At 39.6% G+C, this 15,949-nt stretch overlaps 1 protein-coding gene and 1 pseudogene across 1 annotated transcript in view; both read left to right on the forward strand.

Moving 5' to 3' along the window:
• Positions 1-15,949, forward strand: part of RNF144B (ring finger protein 144B) — a 79,720-nt gene that overhangs the window by 43,372 nt on the left and 20,399 nt on the right. The window contains exon 4 of the mRNA XM_021697145.1: positions 5,419-5,479. Within this exon, the coding sequence (XP_021552820.1) occupies positions 5,419-5,479 (61 nt within the window). The remainder of the gene's footprint in view (positions 1-5,418; positions 5,480-15,949) is intronic.
• Positions 8,110-8,697, forward strand: LOC110586841 (annotated as a pseudogene).

Raw genomic sequence — 15,949 nt, forward strand, 5'->3', positions numbered from 1 at the left:
ATAAGACACTTATCCATACAGCTAGGACTATTTCTCTTGCCAGTATTTTTGCAAGTCATAGCACCTCAAACATTGCCAAAGCTTTGACATGCTCTAATGATCTCCTCGTGGTCAATTCCATCTTCAAATATACTGATCTCTTGTATTCTTTGGTCTCTTTAATGTTTTAAAGCAACTGTAGCATTAGTATGGTTTAAAGGGCCAAACTCAAGTGAAGACTAGGCTTTTCTTTCTTCTTTTTCTCTTCTGTCCTGGCTTTCCAGACCTTGATGAGTGGTACTTGCATGAAGCCAATCCCTAATCTCAATGTTTTAACCATTTCATTTTCCTAATATATATTATAATCTTTTATATGGGGGCACCTGGGTGGCTCAGTTGGTTAAGCATCTACCTTCAGCTCAGGTCATGATCTCAGGGTCTTGGGATCCAGCCCCACATCAGGCTCCCTGCTCAATGGGGAGTCTGCTTCTCCCTCTGCCCCTCCCGCTCCGCTCATGCTCTGTCTCTCACTTTCTCTCTCAAATAAATAAAATCTTTAAAAAAAATCTTTTATATACATATTGTATTTTATATATAAGATATTGGCCAATTGTTAGTATTATGGGAACACATCACTTTCAGCATAAATGCTTCTCTGGCAAACAGGCTCTCCCCTCCCCCCACACCCATTTCCTTTAGTTTTTGTACGGCTAGTGTCAATGTAGGTGGTGATGCTTGCTTAGATGTTAGGATCATAGTTAATGTAGTAAACAAAGGTATACCTCACTTTCCCTATTCTTCTCAATTGTGAATGTTAGATGTATCCAGTTAACCATCATGTATAACAGTTACAGCACCCCGTGTGTATGTATATTCTGAGTGCCCTGGTTATCTTGTGCCATGGTTGGAGTGGAATGGAAAACCACACTTCCAGTAAAGTAGGAACTGAGTATTTAATAAGTATCCTCAGGTTCATTTTTACCAGGAAAAACAAAACAAAACAGAGTGCAATTATGGGCAATTAGTAGCTATTTGTTCTTCTTGTTCTGATGTTACTGCTTTTATTCTGTTAAAATTAAACTGAGTTTATTTTCTCTTTGATTTAAATTTTCTTTCTTTTTGGAAAGAATTTCTAGAATGATGATGAGAAAAAGTGGTCTTTCATGCTTGGATTGGAGGAGAGAGAAATTTTGTTTAACAGGCAGATTAACATAAATTTCAAAAGAGAAATAGCAATAAAAAATCACTTTAAATCAAGATAAGAATTTCTTAGATCTGATGGAAGTGGGCTCTTGAGAAGATACTTGGAAATTTTTGTTTTTACAGCTTGAATGTGGAGCTGGTCATTAGTGGATTAGAACCCACTGAATACAATAAATATCAGTAGTCCATACCGACCTGAATAAATAAATGAATAATAAATAAATGAGGGAGAAGGGACAGCTTTTTTTTTTTTTTTAAAGATTTTATTTATTTATTTGAGAGTGAGAGAGAGATCACGAGCCGGTGGGGAGGGGCAGAGGGAGAAGCAGACGCCCCGCTAAGCAGGAAGCCCAATGCAGGACTGGATCCAAGGACCCTGGGATCGTGACCTGAGCTGAAGGTAGATGCTTAACTGACTGAGCCACCCAGGCATCCGGGACAGCTCTTTCTTACAGTAGAATTCTAATAAACAAATACAGAATGAATGATGGAAATAGAAAATCATCATTAAGCAAATATCACAGTAATGACTATTGTAGGCAAGAATTATCAATAGATACAACAATTAGTGGAGCAAAGTTATGATGAGAAACAGGATATTTGCAGAATCTCAAAATGTATACCTACAAGAACAAGATACTTGCTGATTACAAAGGGTGGAGAAATTTGGTAGACACCACCGTAACCAAGTTAAAAAGTCAACAATCCCAGTAATGAGATGGGTGTCCTCATGTACTTCCTGGATGGCTCAACATCACTTCTGTGATATTCTTACCAAAACTGCACAGCCTCAACCTAATCATGAGAAAGCATCAGACAAACCCAAATCGGAGAACACTGTAGCACATAACTAGCCTGTACTCTTCAAAGTCATGAAAGGTCAAGGTCATGAAAGGCAAAGACAAACTGAGGAATTGCCACAGATTGGAGAAGGCTAAGGAGACTCGGCAACTAAATGCAAGGAGGTATCCTGAATTGAATCTTGGACTGGAAAAAAAAAAAAAAAAAGACATAAGTAGGACAATTTTTGAGCTTGGAATAAGGCTCGCAGATAGTTTGTTTTTTATCAGTGTAAATTTTATTATTCTTACCTATGGTTATGTAAGGTAAGTTGGGGAGAAGTTGGGGAGAATGGGATTTAAGAACTCTACCCAAGTTTCACAATTCTTTGTCAGTCTAAAATTATTTTAAAATAAAAAAGCTAAAAAGGAATGTTCTGATATGATTTTGAACAATTTGGAATTTCTTTGTTGGCAGGGAGAGAATAGTTATATATCGCAAGACACCTCTTTATAATGTCTTTTGTTGGAGTTCCAGTTTTGCAATCAGCTTGAGAGTCTTTGTGATTGTTTCGGGTTTTGTTTTGTTTTTTAAAGCAGTAGCCCTTTAACCTGTGATCTAATTGAGCCTTCAGTAATCATCCTAACACATTTATTTCAGGTTTATAATTGTAAAAGACCTTGAACAATAGTGACTTAGCTCCAAATGGCAGTGGAACTGGGAATTTAATACTTTGGATTGTCTTTTTTACAAGGTCCAGCTTTCTCTAAAGCCATGGGTATAACAGAAACATTTCAGAGAACTAGTCTAATCTGTAAAAGCCAACAAATGGTAAGGTCAAGGAGTCGATTCTTTTTTTCCCAAGGAATAGATTTAAAAAAAAAAACAACCACCTTATGTGTCTTTATTGCCTTCTGAGTAATTTAAGCTCCTTCTCTGCCCCCTTTCCTCATCTGTCTCCCCAAGTTTCTGGCCACTGCTTTACCCTTGGTGCATTGTCAACCAGAATATTGAGAAGGTACAAATCTAAGTGGTGGGGTCTGGGAAGAGAATGGTGGTGATGGAACTAACTTTTTTTTTCCACCACAAATTTCTTTTCTTTTTTTTTTTTTAAAAGATTTTATTTATTATTTGACAGAGAGAGACATAGTGAGAGAGGGAACACAAGCAGGGGGAGTAGGAGAGGGAGAAGCAGGCTTCCCCGCGGTGCAGGGAGCCCGATGTGGGGCTCGATCCCAGGACTCTGGGATCACGACCTGAGCCGAAGGCAGATGCTTAACGACTGAGCCACCCAGGCGCCCTTTTTTTTTAAAAAGATTTTATTTATTATTTGACAGAGAGAATTTTTTTACCACAAATTTCAATAGAAAAAAATTGATTTACCTTATTAAGTCTTTAATTCCATAAAAATCTTTGATCTGTAAAAAATAATAAATAGGAGATTTAAAGTAGAATAAGAGACCAAAAAAGTTAGAGACCTCTGACTTCCCTGTTGGCAGTGATGTGTCCTCTGATGAAATTTATCTTTCTAATTTAAAATTAAACATCCATCTCTACTGTTGTTGACTTTTTACTGCATTAATTTGTGTCACCTTTCTCATTAGCATTTCATCTGTGTCTAAAGTACTTTATCTCCTGTTTGCTTCGTCTTCCATCAATTGTATTTGACAGAGCTGATACATATATTGCATGTCATTGAAAAAAAAATCAGAATTTTTAGGAGTTGACTTTGAGGGGTTTGAAGAAGTTCTTCATCAGTCCAGAAACTGTTTTAGACAGGGACAAGTAGAGTACAGGACTGTCCCATAGAATCAAAGGCCTTTTTTGGGGGCGGTGGTTAAAAATAGATATACAGACTCTCACTGAGATCTCTTGGGCAAAAGATAACATCATCTCCAAGTCACCTTGGCCCAAAAGTTGAAGTAGTATTAGATTATTTGTCCTCTACCACAATGAAGCAGTGACTAAGTCAGGAGTTGAATTCAGATTCCTCAGTGCCTCCCATCCCTTTGGTTACCTGTGTCTTCTGTCTCCAACTCAGAATTTTTTTGAGACACCTTTGTCTTTTCAGAAAGATGTCCAGGCAGTATTATAACAGATGAAACAAAACTGGCTTTCAGTGTAATAAAAGTCTAACCACACTTTTTAAAAAAATACGGTACAACACACATCATATAAAATTAACCATAATTTTTTTACAGTGATTGCTCAGGAGCGTTATTTAAAGTGCCAGATGAAAATGCAACCTTTTCCTCCCAGCTGGAGAAAAATGTTATAATTAAATTAAATTTATGTTTTACTGTACTTGGAATGGAGAAGACTGAACTTGCCTGTTTTGCAGTCCTTCATACATTTTAGCTAACTTCGTTTAATTCATTTGCAAAATAAATTGAATTTTTTTTGTGAGGAGGAGGATTCGATTTTGAAAAGCTTTTAAAATGTACTATATTTGTTAAGTACAATTTTTAACTGCCTCATTTTTTTACTCTTGTTTTCTTAAAGCAGACTTCCTTTCATTAGTTGCAGGAACTTCCGTCTAGATATATTTTATACCAAAGGATATGTAATGCTTTCGAGTCAGAATTGCCAAGCCTACGCCTGTGTCCTGTATCAACTTGCTAAATGTTTTGAAGCCTAATATCAAATCCTTGGGTCTTCTCAGTTATAAATCTTTTCAGCAACATCAATATAGTTGACGTCAATGGAACTATTATTTTTAGAATGCCAGTTTAAGAGCAGTTAGCTTTTCCTGCATCTGACTTTGAAATGCAATTTAAAAGGATTAATCTGAAATGTCATTTGGTTAGGTCTGAATCACTGTCATTTACTTGTAAACCTTTGGTTCATATCGCCATCTGCAATGGAAATAGGAATTGAGCCACAAGAAATATCTTTAGCATTTCTTTTCTACCAAGACATGGATGGCAATGAGGGACAACCAAGGGCCCCCTGAAGTGATTTTTTTTTTTGTCTGAAGAAATGATTTTCATGTTGCTTAGAAGGTTCTATTCCTGAGGAAACTAATGAGGTTTTCATAATTCCTGAGGCACGATCTACCTGACCTTAGTTTTTAAGGTTCTAAAGCTAGAACCATAATCTTTTAAACATTTCCTAAATGAATGTGGAGTGATAAAGAAGCATCTTGCATATATATACATAACTAATTGGGGAAGTCCAAAAGTTTGGTTGTCTGGTCCTAGCAGCTGCTGAGGGTAAGAATGGAATTTGACCAAGGAGTCCTGTCGTGGGTGCCTTGAGTTGCGACTCCTAGCCGTGGCGGAGGACTGGGGCTGCTGTAGGAATTGCTGCTTGTCTTACCATGGGAACTGTGGAGAGAAAAAGAAATTCTCAAACCACTGATAAAAAGTAAGCCAGACAAGGAGAGGTTCTAGGAGGCCGGAACTCTGGGCCCCAGTGAGGACAGAGACCTCATCTTGTTAATATCTCTGGTTTCAGATTGCCTGCCTGGTGCCTGTGGATCAGTTTCAGCTTTACCAGCGGTTAAAATTTGAACGAGGTACGTATGCCCTCTTCTTTCTGTCCCCACGGTGAGTTGTGGCTTTCTATGTGTCATCTTCACACTCACCTCCATAGAAGGCTAAGGAGGCTGTGGGCTGTCAACAAAGCCACAAGGGCACTCCGAAAGGGGAAAAACTGTAATTGCAACGTAACATTTCAGCTTTGTCAGCCACAGGCAGAAAAAATGCAGACTAGCAGGAAATAGAAGCTTCCTTATGTTGGCTGTTGTATATTTTTGATTTGGCTCATGTGAGAGAAGTTCTTCAAAAGTTGGATAGTTTTACAAAACAGTATGTTCCTTCAAATGGGTTTTACCACCGGCTTTCCCACTCTTGAAGATCACTTCAAAACCTTCATCGACCCAAACATTTTTACTGCTGCTTGTAATATTCACCATTTGTTCTTTTGATACCGCACCTGTAATCACCCTGATGGCTGTGTGTGTGTCATTCTAATACGATTTACAATCTATCAGGCTCATTTTCTTTCTGACTTTGGCCTTGGGGTAATTTATATAGCTTTTCTTTCTTTCTTTTTTTTTTTTTTTAGAGATTTTATTTATTTATTTGAGAGAGAGAATGAGAAAGAGAGAGCACGAGAGGGGGGAGGGTCAGAGGGAGAAGCAGACTCCCTGCTGAGTAGGAAGCCCGATGCGGGACTCGATCCCGGGACTCCAGGATCATGACCTGAGCCGAAGGCAGTCGCTTAACCAACTGAGCCACCCAGGCGCCCTATATAGCTTTTCTTTTTGTACTGCCTATTTATCTGTCAGATTTATTTATTTTTTGATCCTTTACCAAGATCTTTTTTAAGGAGCCATTTCCCTCCTGTCACACTCTGTACATTCTTGAACTAAATGGTCTGTTTTTCTTTCTTTCTTTTTTTTTTTTTTTTTTAAGATTTTTAAATTTATTTTAGAGAGAAAGTGTACATGCACAAGCGGGAGGAGGGGCAGAGGGAGAGGGCAAGAGGAAGCAGACTCCCTGCTGAGCGCAGAGCCTGATGCAGGGCTCCATCCCAGGACTCTGAGGTCACAACCTGAGCTGAAACCAAGAGTCGGATGCTTAACTGACTGAGCCCCCCAGGTGCCCCTAAATGGTCTGCTTTTCTATATCTAAGAAATAGGAGAAAATTGTTCCGCTAAAACGCATTGTCTCATTGCGTATATAAAATAAACTCTCATCTAGCATGAACATACAATTTTCTGATTGCTAACTTTTAAATCTGGATTAGTAAAGTCTAAGAGGTAAGATGGGGGAAAGAGGAACATTTCTCTCTCATGTATGAGTCTTTCATAGGTGGTCTTGCGTACCTTTGCTTTGATGCATTATAAATTGATCAAACAGTTTGACTCACATAGAATTTATTTTTTTCCTCACAGATACCCATGTCCCACTACAGATCCCATGAATTGATAATGGATTTTATTATCCCTATTTTATAGATAAAGAAAGTGACAATTGCAGAGGTTGAGACCTGCCTAGCATCACACAGACTGTGTCTAAGCTTCTACATCTATATGAATAATTCCATATTTTTTTATTAGGGTAACATCTATCAAAAACATAAAACTTACCATTTCACCCATTTTAGGTGTACAATTCAGTGGCCTGTTGTGCAACCATCACTCCCATCTATTTATCACCCCAAGCAGAAACTATAATTAAATAATAACTTCCCATTTCCCCTTTTTTCCCCAGCCCCTGGTAACTTGTACTCTGCTTACTGTCTATAAATTTGCCTAGTGTAGATATTTCATGTAAGTGGAATCATACAATATTTTCCTTTTGTGTCTGGCTTATTTCACTTGGTATAATGTCTTGAAGGTTCATCCATGTTGTGGCATGTATCAGGACTTCATTTCTTTTTTTTTAAAGATTTATTTATTTATTTGAGAGAGTGAGAATAAGAGAGAGAGTACATGAGAGGGAGGAGGGTTAGAGGGAGAAGCATGCTCCTCGCCGAGCAGGGAGCCCGATGCGGGACTCGATCCCGGGACTCCAGGATCATGACCTGAGCCGAAGGCAGTCGCTTAACCAACTGAGCCACCCAGGCGCCCCAGGACTTCATTTCTTTTTATGGCTAAGAATAATATTCCATTGTATGTATATGCCACATTTTGTTTAACCATTCATCTGTTGAAGGATACTTGGGTTGTTTCTACCTTTTGCCTGTTGTGAATAATGCTGCAGTGAACATTGGGGTACAAGTATTTTTTTGAGTCCTTGCTTTCAGTTCTTTTGGGTATATACCTAGGAGTGGAGTTGCTGGGTCAAATGGTAATTCTATGTTTAGGGTTCGAGGAACTGCCAATAAGACATTTTTACTATTGTAAAGTATGGGAGTACGTTACATTTGGAAGTATGTTAAGTCTGGTGACCATTTGGTTCAACTCCTTCATTTTATAAGAAAGGAAACCAAGGTCCAGAGACATTTTGATCTGAGGTGATTCTGGAAGGCAATTTGTAATTCTTCAGTATCAATTCATGTACTTCTTCATTATCATCCATAATAAAGAATTATTATTAGAAAATAGGCATGCCAGGGGGCCCGCCCCCAGCTGCCCAGGACTCCTGTTATCTCTGCGCCTAGCGAGCGCCCCGGAAGCTGCTGCCCCATCCTGGGATCATGATGGGCAGCAAGATGGTGTCTGCCAGCAGGGTCATTCAGGTAGTCAAGCCACATACTCCATTCATAAGGTTCTGTGACAGGAGCGCCTGGGTGGCTCAGTTGGTTAAACGGCTGCCTTCGGCTCAGGTCATGATCCCAGGGTCCTGGGATCAAGCCCCGCATTGGGCTCCTTGCTCCATGGGGAGCCTGCTTCTCCCTCTGCCCCTGCCTGCCTGCCGCTCCTTGTGCTTGTGCTCCCTCTCTCACTCTCTCTCTCTCTGTGTCAAATAAATAAATAAAAAATCTTTAAAAAAAAAAAATAAGGTTCTGTGACAGAAGAGACAATCCTAAACCTAATGATACCACAAGTTTTGAAATCAGCAGGACTACCGTCTCACTCTTCAATTTCACAGCATTCTAAGAGAAGTAAATCCCCAGATTTGCTGATGCATCAGGGTCCACCAGACACTGCAGATATAATAAAAACATTACCTCAGAAATACAGAAGGAAACTTGTATCTCATAAAGAAATTGAATTTATTCAGCATGGAGGTCCAGAATAATCACTTACAGTGTGGCTGCCATTTGTCATCAGACAAAAAAGTAGTCTTTACAATAAAGGGCTTCCAAAATGGCACAAGCAAAATTATATAGTAAACAACTTGAATAAATACTCTGCAAAAAAAAAAAAAAAAATCTAGAAAATTTAGATGGACAACTGTATTTCCTAATATATGTGTCTTGGTCAGCTTCTCCACAAGCTTACTTAATTATTTATATGCTTATTAAAGTATACATTTTTAAGTGTTAAAAAAAAAAAGAAAATAGGCATGCCAAGTAAGAGTAAATTTAAATTAATACAGTGTTACATAATGGAATTTACTTGATTGGCATAGTCTTTATCTAAATTGTATACCTCATTTTTACTCGGTAGACATCCTACCTCAAACTCAAGACTTATTAGCTGGGTGACTTTCAGGTCTATTCCATGAAAGGTTTTTTTTCTTTGTTTGTTTGTTTGTTTTTAAGATTTTACTTATTTAAGAGAGAAAATGAGAGAGCACAACCAGGGAGGGAGGGGCCCAGAGAGAGAGATAAGCAGCCTCCCCATTGAGCAGGGAGCCTGATGTGGGGCTCGATCCAGGGATCCCAGGACCCCAAGATCATGACCTGAGCCGAAGGCAGATGCTTAACTGACTGAGCCACCCAGGCGTCCCTGCCATGAGAGTATTTTATGTGGAACTGTTTAGAATGGAATCTTGGAATGCTTTAAATACTAATGTTGTGAATGAGCTAAATGACTTAACTGGTGGAAAGTAAAACTCACCGGTGGGACTCTCAGCTAGAGTAGAGATTGTCCTGGCTCTGGAAAAATGTAGAATCAGATCAGTGGCAGCCCTGTATCCGAATTCCAAAAATTTTCATTAGTTTTGCCCAATTCTTATTGCCTACCAAGTTCTCAGTTTTTAGTTGTCATCCGTGTTTTAATTGTCCTCTGCTTTATGTTACGTATATGGTTAGCTTGCCTTTTATAGCTTTGTTTTCATCTAAGTCTTCATGGGGAAAAATATTTCGAATAGGAATGAGCCTAAATCATCACTGTTTACATAAAGTGGAGAAACGGCATTTGGCATCGATTGGTTATTCTATGAATCCACTCTCCTTCCATCTGTGACTTTCCGTTGGCTACTGCCCTGTTTGTGGCTTTCCTTTTCTGTGTCAGGCTTCCAATATTAACAAAGAAAAGAGAATACTAAGTTTGGCATGTGTTAGTGATCGCTGCTGTGCTTTCTGCTGGTTCTCAAAGCACATGATGCCTGATGATTAATGTTAGAATTTTGCTTGTCTCTTGAATCTGCTTGCCCAGAATCTACTTTTTCAAAACAGTTTGGGTTTTTTTGGTTATTTTTTTTTTGAAAATTGGGTCAAGATTTTCCATCTCTACTCCTTAAGCACTTTTCCTATTTTTTTGTGACCTTGTTTTACTTATTATAGTTGCAAACTGCTTCCATGTCTTGGTAGGTTAACATGTCTGTTCTTGGATATTTGTATTATTATTTTTTTTTAAAGATTTATTTATTTGAGAGAGAGAGAATGAGAGACAGAGAGCATGAGAGGGAGGAGGGTAGAGGGAGAAGCAGATTCCCTGCCGAGCAGGGAGCCCGATGCGGGACTCGATCCCGGGACTCCAGGATCATGACCTGAGCCGAAGGCAGTCGCTTAACCAACTGAGCCACCCAGGCACCCCGGATATTTGTATTATCATATAGCAGCTGGAAACTCCTACAAATGGTTCAAGTGTCATAGTGTTCTCCTTGGAAAAGAAGTGAAGTAAAATAGGGAGTTATTTTCCTGTTATCTGTTAATCCTACTGCATTCGCTCACGTCTTCAGTATCTACTTTTTTGTGGACTGGGTATCTATTGTATGCCAGGTGCATTTCTAGACTCTGCTGTAAGCCGCGGCTTCATCTTTCCCTGAAAGCCGTCTGTTCTCAGCATTTGTCCCAGCCTCCTTCCACTGTGAGTCTCAACATTTATGATATGGCTCTTTGAGTTTCTTCTCGTGCCTTTATCTGTCCTTGGGGAAATGCTCCCTGCCCCTCTTTTGTGTCCGATCATTGAAGGTTTTATCTCACCAGAGCTCCATGTGTGCTTATTTGGTTTCTTTTGGTGTTTTTCTTTTTAGGGCTGTGGGATACTTTAACGACCTTACTGTCAGTTTGGTTTGATTTTTTAACACCTCCCCACCTCTCATTAGGTATCTTCCTTTTCATAGTTTGTGATCACAAGCACATTCTTAGTGTGTGTGTGTGTGTGTGTGTGTGTGTGTGTGTGAGTGAGTGAGTGTGTGAGCTTTTGCCTGTTCTCTTTTTGAGCCTGCTTTTCTGGTGTTTTGCGGTAAATGTGTGACTAAGTCTAGGGTTTGCTTACAAAGCTGTTCTGTGCTTCTGGGCGCTAACACTTTCTCCTCAGCTTCCTACTTCCTCTCCTTCACCATCAACTCTTTCTTGTGGGTCAGTTCTAAAAATCTAAAACAGTACCCTTTAGACATTTCAGCTAAAAAATGAACATATCTGCAAGAAAAGACATTTATCATGAGTAGGGTGGCATTTCTAAAGGGGACCCAAATGAGAGGCACAGTGTGAAGTGTTTGCCTCTCCCTGTGTGCACTTCATTTCCTCATCTATAAAAGGGGGATAATAATGGAAGGCTTATGCTAGGGCTGTTGTAAAGAGTGAGTTAATATTGTGTGTCTGTCACTGTGTGCACTCAATAAATTACTGTCATTATTGTGTTGTTGTTTTTGTTATTCATCACTACCACTACTGCATCTTATCTTTATCCCAGTTTTCTAAACTAAATGAAGAAGGCATCTTCTAGAATCCAGATCATACCTCGACTGAGTGTATAACACAGTAATACCACTTTTGTTCCCTTTTCGTCTTAATCCGTATCTTTTTCAGCATGTTTCTACCCTTATTGTCCTAGATTCTAAAGTGTTGTATGGCACCATGGTAAGAAAGCGAATTCCTTATACCACCGGCCATATCCGGTTCCTTCATGCTGTTACTCAAAGCATAAATCCACCTTCTCTGACTACCTCCAAGGAGATCATGACTTGCTGACCTGGAACATTCAAAGTGGCTGCTTTATTTTTTTTATTTTTATTTTTTTTAAAGATTTTATTTATTTATTTGAGACAGAATGAGAGAGAGCACATGAGAGGGGGGAGGGTCAGAGGGAGAAGCAGACTCCCTGCCGAGCAGGGAGCCCGATGCGGGACTCGATCCCGGGACTCCAGGATCATGACCTGAGCCGAAAGCAGTCGCTTAACCAACTGAGCCACCCAGGCACCCCCAAAGTGGCTGCTTTAAAGAGAAAAGGTTCCTGTGCTGATAGTGGAAATGGAAATCTATTTAATAACATGATTATGTTTTTACATAGAGAATGGTATTCTAGGAGAAAAAACAGCCCAGTCCCAGCATATACTCACTAACCATAAGTAAAGCAAACTCCTAACTTCTGTGGGTTTTAACATACCAGCGTTAGACTAGATAAACTCAGACGTTTCCAGGTTTGAAATTCTGTGCTTCTCCTCAGCAATCTTGACAGCATCCCCTCGCCTCATGGCCACATCTATTGGAGTTTATTTACTATGGCAGATGTTAATTCTGATCAGTATAGTTTAATTGCATTTTAACTATTTACAGAAGACCTTTGTTCTTTGAGATATCAGAAAGCAAATTAACTTTGGCATAATTAAAAATGCAGTGGGTCATAAAAGTTAAAACAGTTTGTTTTATTTTAGCTGATAATTAGCTTGGATGTATCATGTTTCCCACAATAAGAAATCATGGGCTATCTTTTTTGGCACAGTTTCACGGTGGAGGAAAACCCACTCGTGTTAGTTAAGAGAATTTACAACAATAAAAAGCAAACTCTGCATACCTAATGCTGATAGTTTCAGTTGGGGAAACCAAGGGTCTTGAGATCAGTTTTTGAAAACTGAAGGCAATCACTGGGGTCAGACATGGCCCTTAGGTCTCATGGCAGTTTTATTTTCTCAGAATGTTTCTATTTCTCAATAATTGTCAGGATACAGAAGTAGAAATAGCTTTAAATAGCATTTCCTGCCTTGCATAATTTATATGAACAAGCAGTCTTAGATCAGTCATGGAGCTTTACTCCAGTAATCAGTTTTAATTTTCATAAGTAAATTCTGGTTGAAGTTTGTGAATTTGTCTGTCTCTGATGTAAGTCCATTACATTTAATCACTGCTAAATCATGTTCATGTCAAAGTGCAGGGGGCACCACTGGGAATGATTTACACCGGCCCCTGGTTTCTCTTTTTCTAGATTCCCGAACTTAGCCCCATCTCAGATCTACATGAAGCTTTCATCACTGCTGATGCAGGAGAAATTAGTTGAATATGCATGAGTTCATTTTCTTCCAACTTTGGAATAGAAATTTGAAGGAGGAAGAAACTAAACCTTAAACTTTTGGGATGGGGCGCCTGGGTGGCTCAGTTGGTTAAGCGACTGCCTTCGGCTCAGGTCATGATCCTGGAGTTCCGGGATCGAGTCCTGCATCGGCGGGGAGTCTGCTTCTCCCTCTGACCCTCCCCCCTCTCATGCTCTCTCTCAAATAAATAAATAAATAAATAAAATCTTAAAAAAAAAAAAAACTTTTGGGATAATTGTGCATTTTGTTTATCTACCTAAAAACTCTGTTTCTGAGGCCAAGAGCCAGGAGTTAGAATTGAATTCACAATAATAGTAATAAAAAGTGTACTTTTTTTTAACCTGTACCTGTATAGGGTTAATGCAAAATTTTTAAAACCCTTTTTATTACAACCCCCCCCCCCGCCCCCGTCTTCTGACTCCTCTCAGCTCATTGGGGTGGAGTCAAGAGTGAGGGGAGGAAGCCCTTGTTCACAGACAGCAGTTTGGTTTCCACCTGGTGTCCATCAGTTGTTCTTCTTTGGTTTAGTTTAGGACTGCTAATATCTGATACCCCTTCAGTATTTTTTCCTTTTCTGGTAATCTGGTCTCTAGGTTCCATCCGTGGTACATCCTGTTACCTGACAGAAATAAAGCAAAATTGTGCTCTTAATGGCATATTGAAATTTTAGTAATTCTTAAATAAAATGACTCTTTTAGCGTCTATGGACATTGACTTGGAGCTGCTCTTCTAGGAGCTGGGCTGACGAGCAATCTGAAGAGCAGATGTTGTGCTCTTCAGTGTAATCTGGCCAGACTTGTGTGTGTGAATCCCTGTTCTTTTGGGAGGTGCTCTTCTCCAACAGACTCCAAGATGCCCTATACAAAAATCTCCCTGTTCCTGTTGTTTCTATTTCTGTTCTCGGGAAATATCTGAATGCAGGGCCGAGCAATATAGAACCTTGCTCTGTATGCCGCCATTATCTTTTATTACCATTGTCTATTGATCTGATACCATTTCTTACACTTCTGTTATGTTGCTTCTTCATCTATTCAACAAATACTACATTCCAGGAAGCTTTCTAGATCAGTGCTTGTTGACTTGAGATGACTGCAACCAACTGCATCTTTACTAGGAAATCTTGACTGTTTCACCTTCAAAGTATGCTCCAAATTGTCAGTACTTTCACTGCTAACATCTAATCCAGTGTATCATCTTAGATTAGATCACTGTAATATCTATGTTGCCACTTTGTTCCACCACCATCCATTCTCCCTACAGTAGCCAGAGTCATCTTCTAAGAACGGTAATCATATCACGGCTCTCCCCTAATCAAGAAGGCACTCGCCTGTCTTCCTCGGTGCTGCCCGCGGAGGTGGCAGCCATCTCCTATTCGGCATCATGGCTGCCCTCAGACCTCTGGTGAAGCCCAGGATTGTTAAAAAGAGGACCAAGAAGTTCATCTGGCACCAGTCAGACCAATATGTCAAAATTAAGTGCAACTGTTGGAAACCCAGAGGCATTGGCAGTAGGGTGCACAGAAGAATCAAGGGCTGGATCTTGATGCCCAACATTGGTTATGGGAGCAACAAGAAAACAAAGCACAAGCTGTCCGGTGGCTTTCAGAAGTTCCTAGTCTACAACGTCAAGAGCTTGAAGAGCTGCTGATGTGCAACAAATCTTACTGTGCAGAGATTGCTCAAAATGTCTCCTCTAAGAACTTCAAAGCCATTGTGGAAAGAGCAGTCCCGCTGGCCTTCACAGTCAACAATCCCAATGCTAGCCTGCATAGTGAAGAAAATGAATAGACAGCTTATGTGTACACTGTATTTGTGTTAATAAAACTACCAAAAAAAAAAAAAAAGGCATCCCCCACCAGTGGCTTCTCATCATGCTTAGGCCTAATCATCATCATCTGTGATCAGGCCCTTGATGACTATTCCCACATTATGTCCTATGACTCTGCTCACTTAGCTCCTTGTAAAATTTCATGTATAAATGCCTTATTACATGTATAAATCTCTTGCATCATTTGGATATAAGTTGGAAATCTTTCAGATCAAAATTGGATTGGCTGCTTATTCGTGGTTTTAACCTATCGACTTAAATGTGTTTTTTAAAAATGGACAGCTATAAATAACTCTCAGAAGCAGAAGTAATGTTTGCTCAGTGTCATCTGGTTCTCTCACAAATGTAACAGCTCCAGAGGCTTATCTCCAGCAATTCTAACCAAATTAATAGTTACCCAGCTGAAAAAGCAGAAAGTGTGCTTTTGAGTAGACAGGTCTCTGTCATGAATCAAAAATAAAGAAGGCTGGGCGCCTGGGTGGCTCAGATGGTTAAGCGTCTGCCTTCGGCTCAGGTCATGATCTCAGGGTCCTGGGATCGAGTCCCGCATCAGGCTTCCTGCTCCTTGGGAGCCTGCTTCTCCCTCTGCCTCTCTCTCTCTCTGTCTCTCATGAATAAATAAATAAAATCTTTAAAAAAAAAATAAATAAAGAAGGCAGAGGAAAAAAACACATCATTTAAGTATTTTTTGTACTTTCAGGCCCAGAGGCACCAATATACCTTTTCTTCTCATTCAAAATGTCCTTCATGAATTTCTATACTTCTATGGAAATGTGCTTGTGTGTGCTGTTTGACTGCAAGGGATAAATCTCTTTAAGCCTATCTCCATCTCCAGTTAGAGAAATTGAGTCACTACTCTTTTGAATGTTCTGTTAACTCCTTGTTAACTTACTCAGCTCCTTATGGTAATATAGAAATATAAAGCTGAGGGGACTGTCAGGAATTTGGCTAGATTTGTCTTTTTGCCCCAGAGTAGTTATTTACTCTGCTCTTAATGGTTTATCAGGAAGACAATAGCACACCTCCTTTGGCAAGTATCTTTTACATAACCAGAACAGTATTTCAAA

This window comes from Neomonachus schauinslandi, chromosome 8, assembly GCF_002201575.2.
Source record: "Neomonachus schauinslandi chromosome 8, ASM220157v2, whole genome shotgun sequence".
Classification (NCBI taxonomy): domain Eukaryota; kingdom Metazoa; phylum Chordata; class Mammalia; order Carnivora; family Phocidae; genus Neomonachus; species Neomonachus schauinslandi.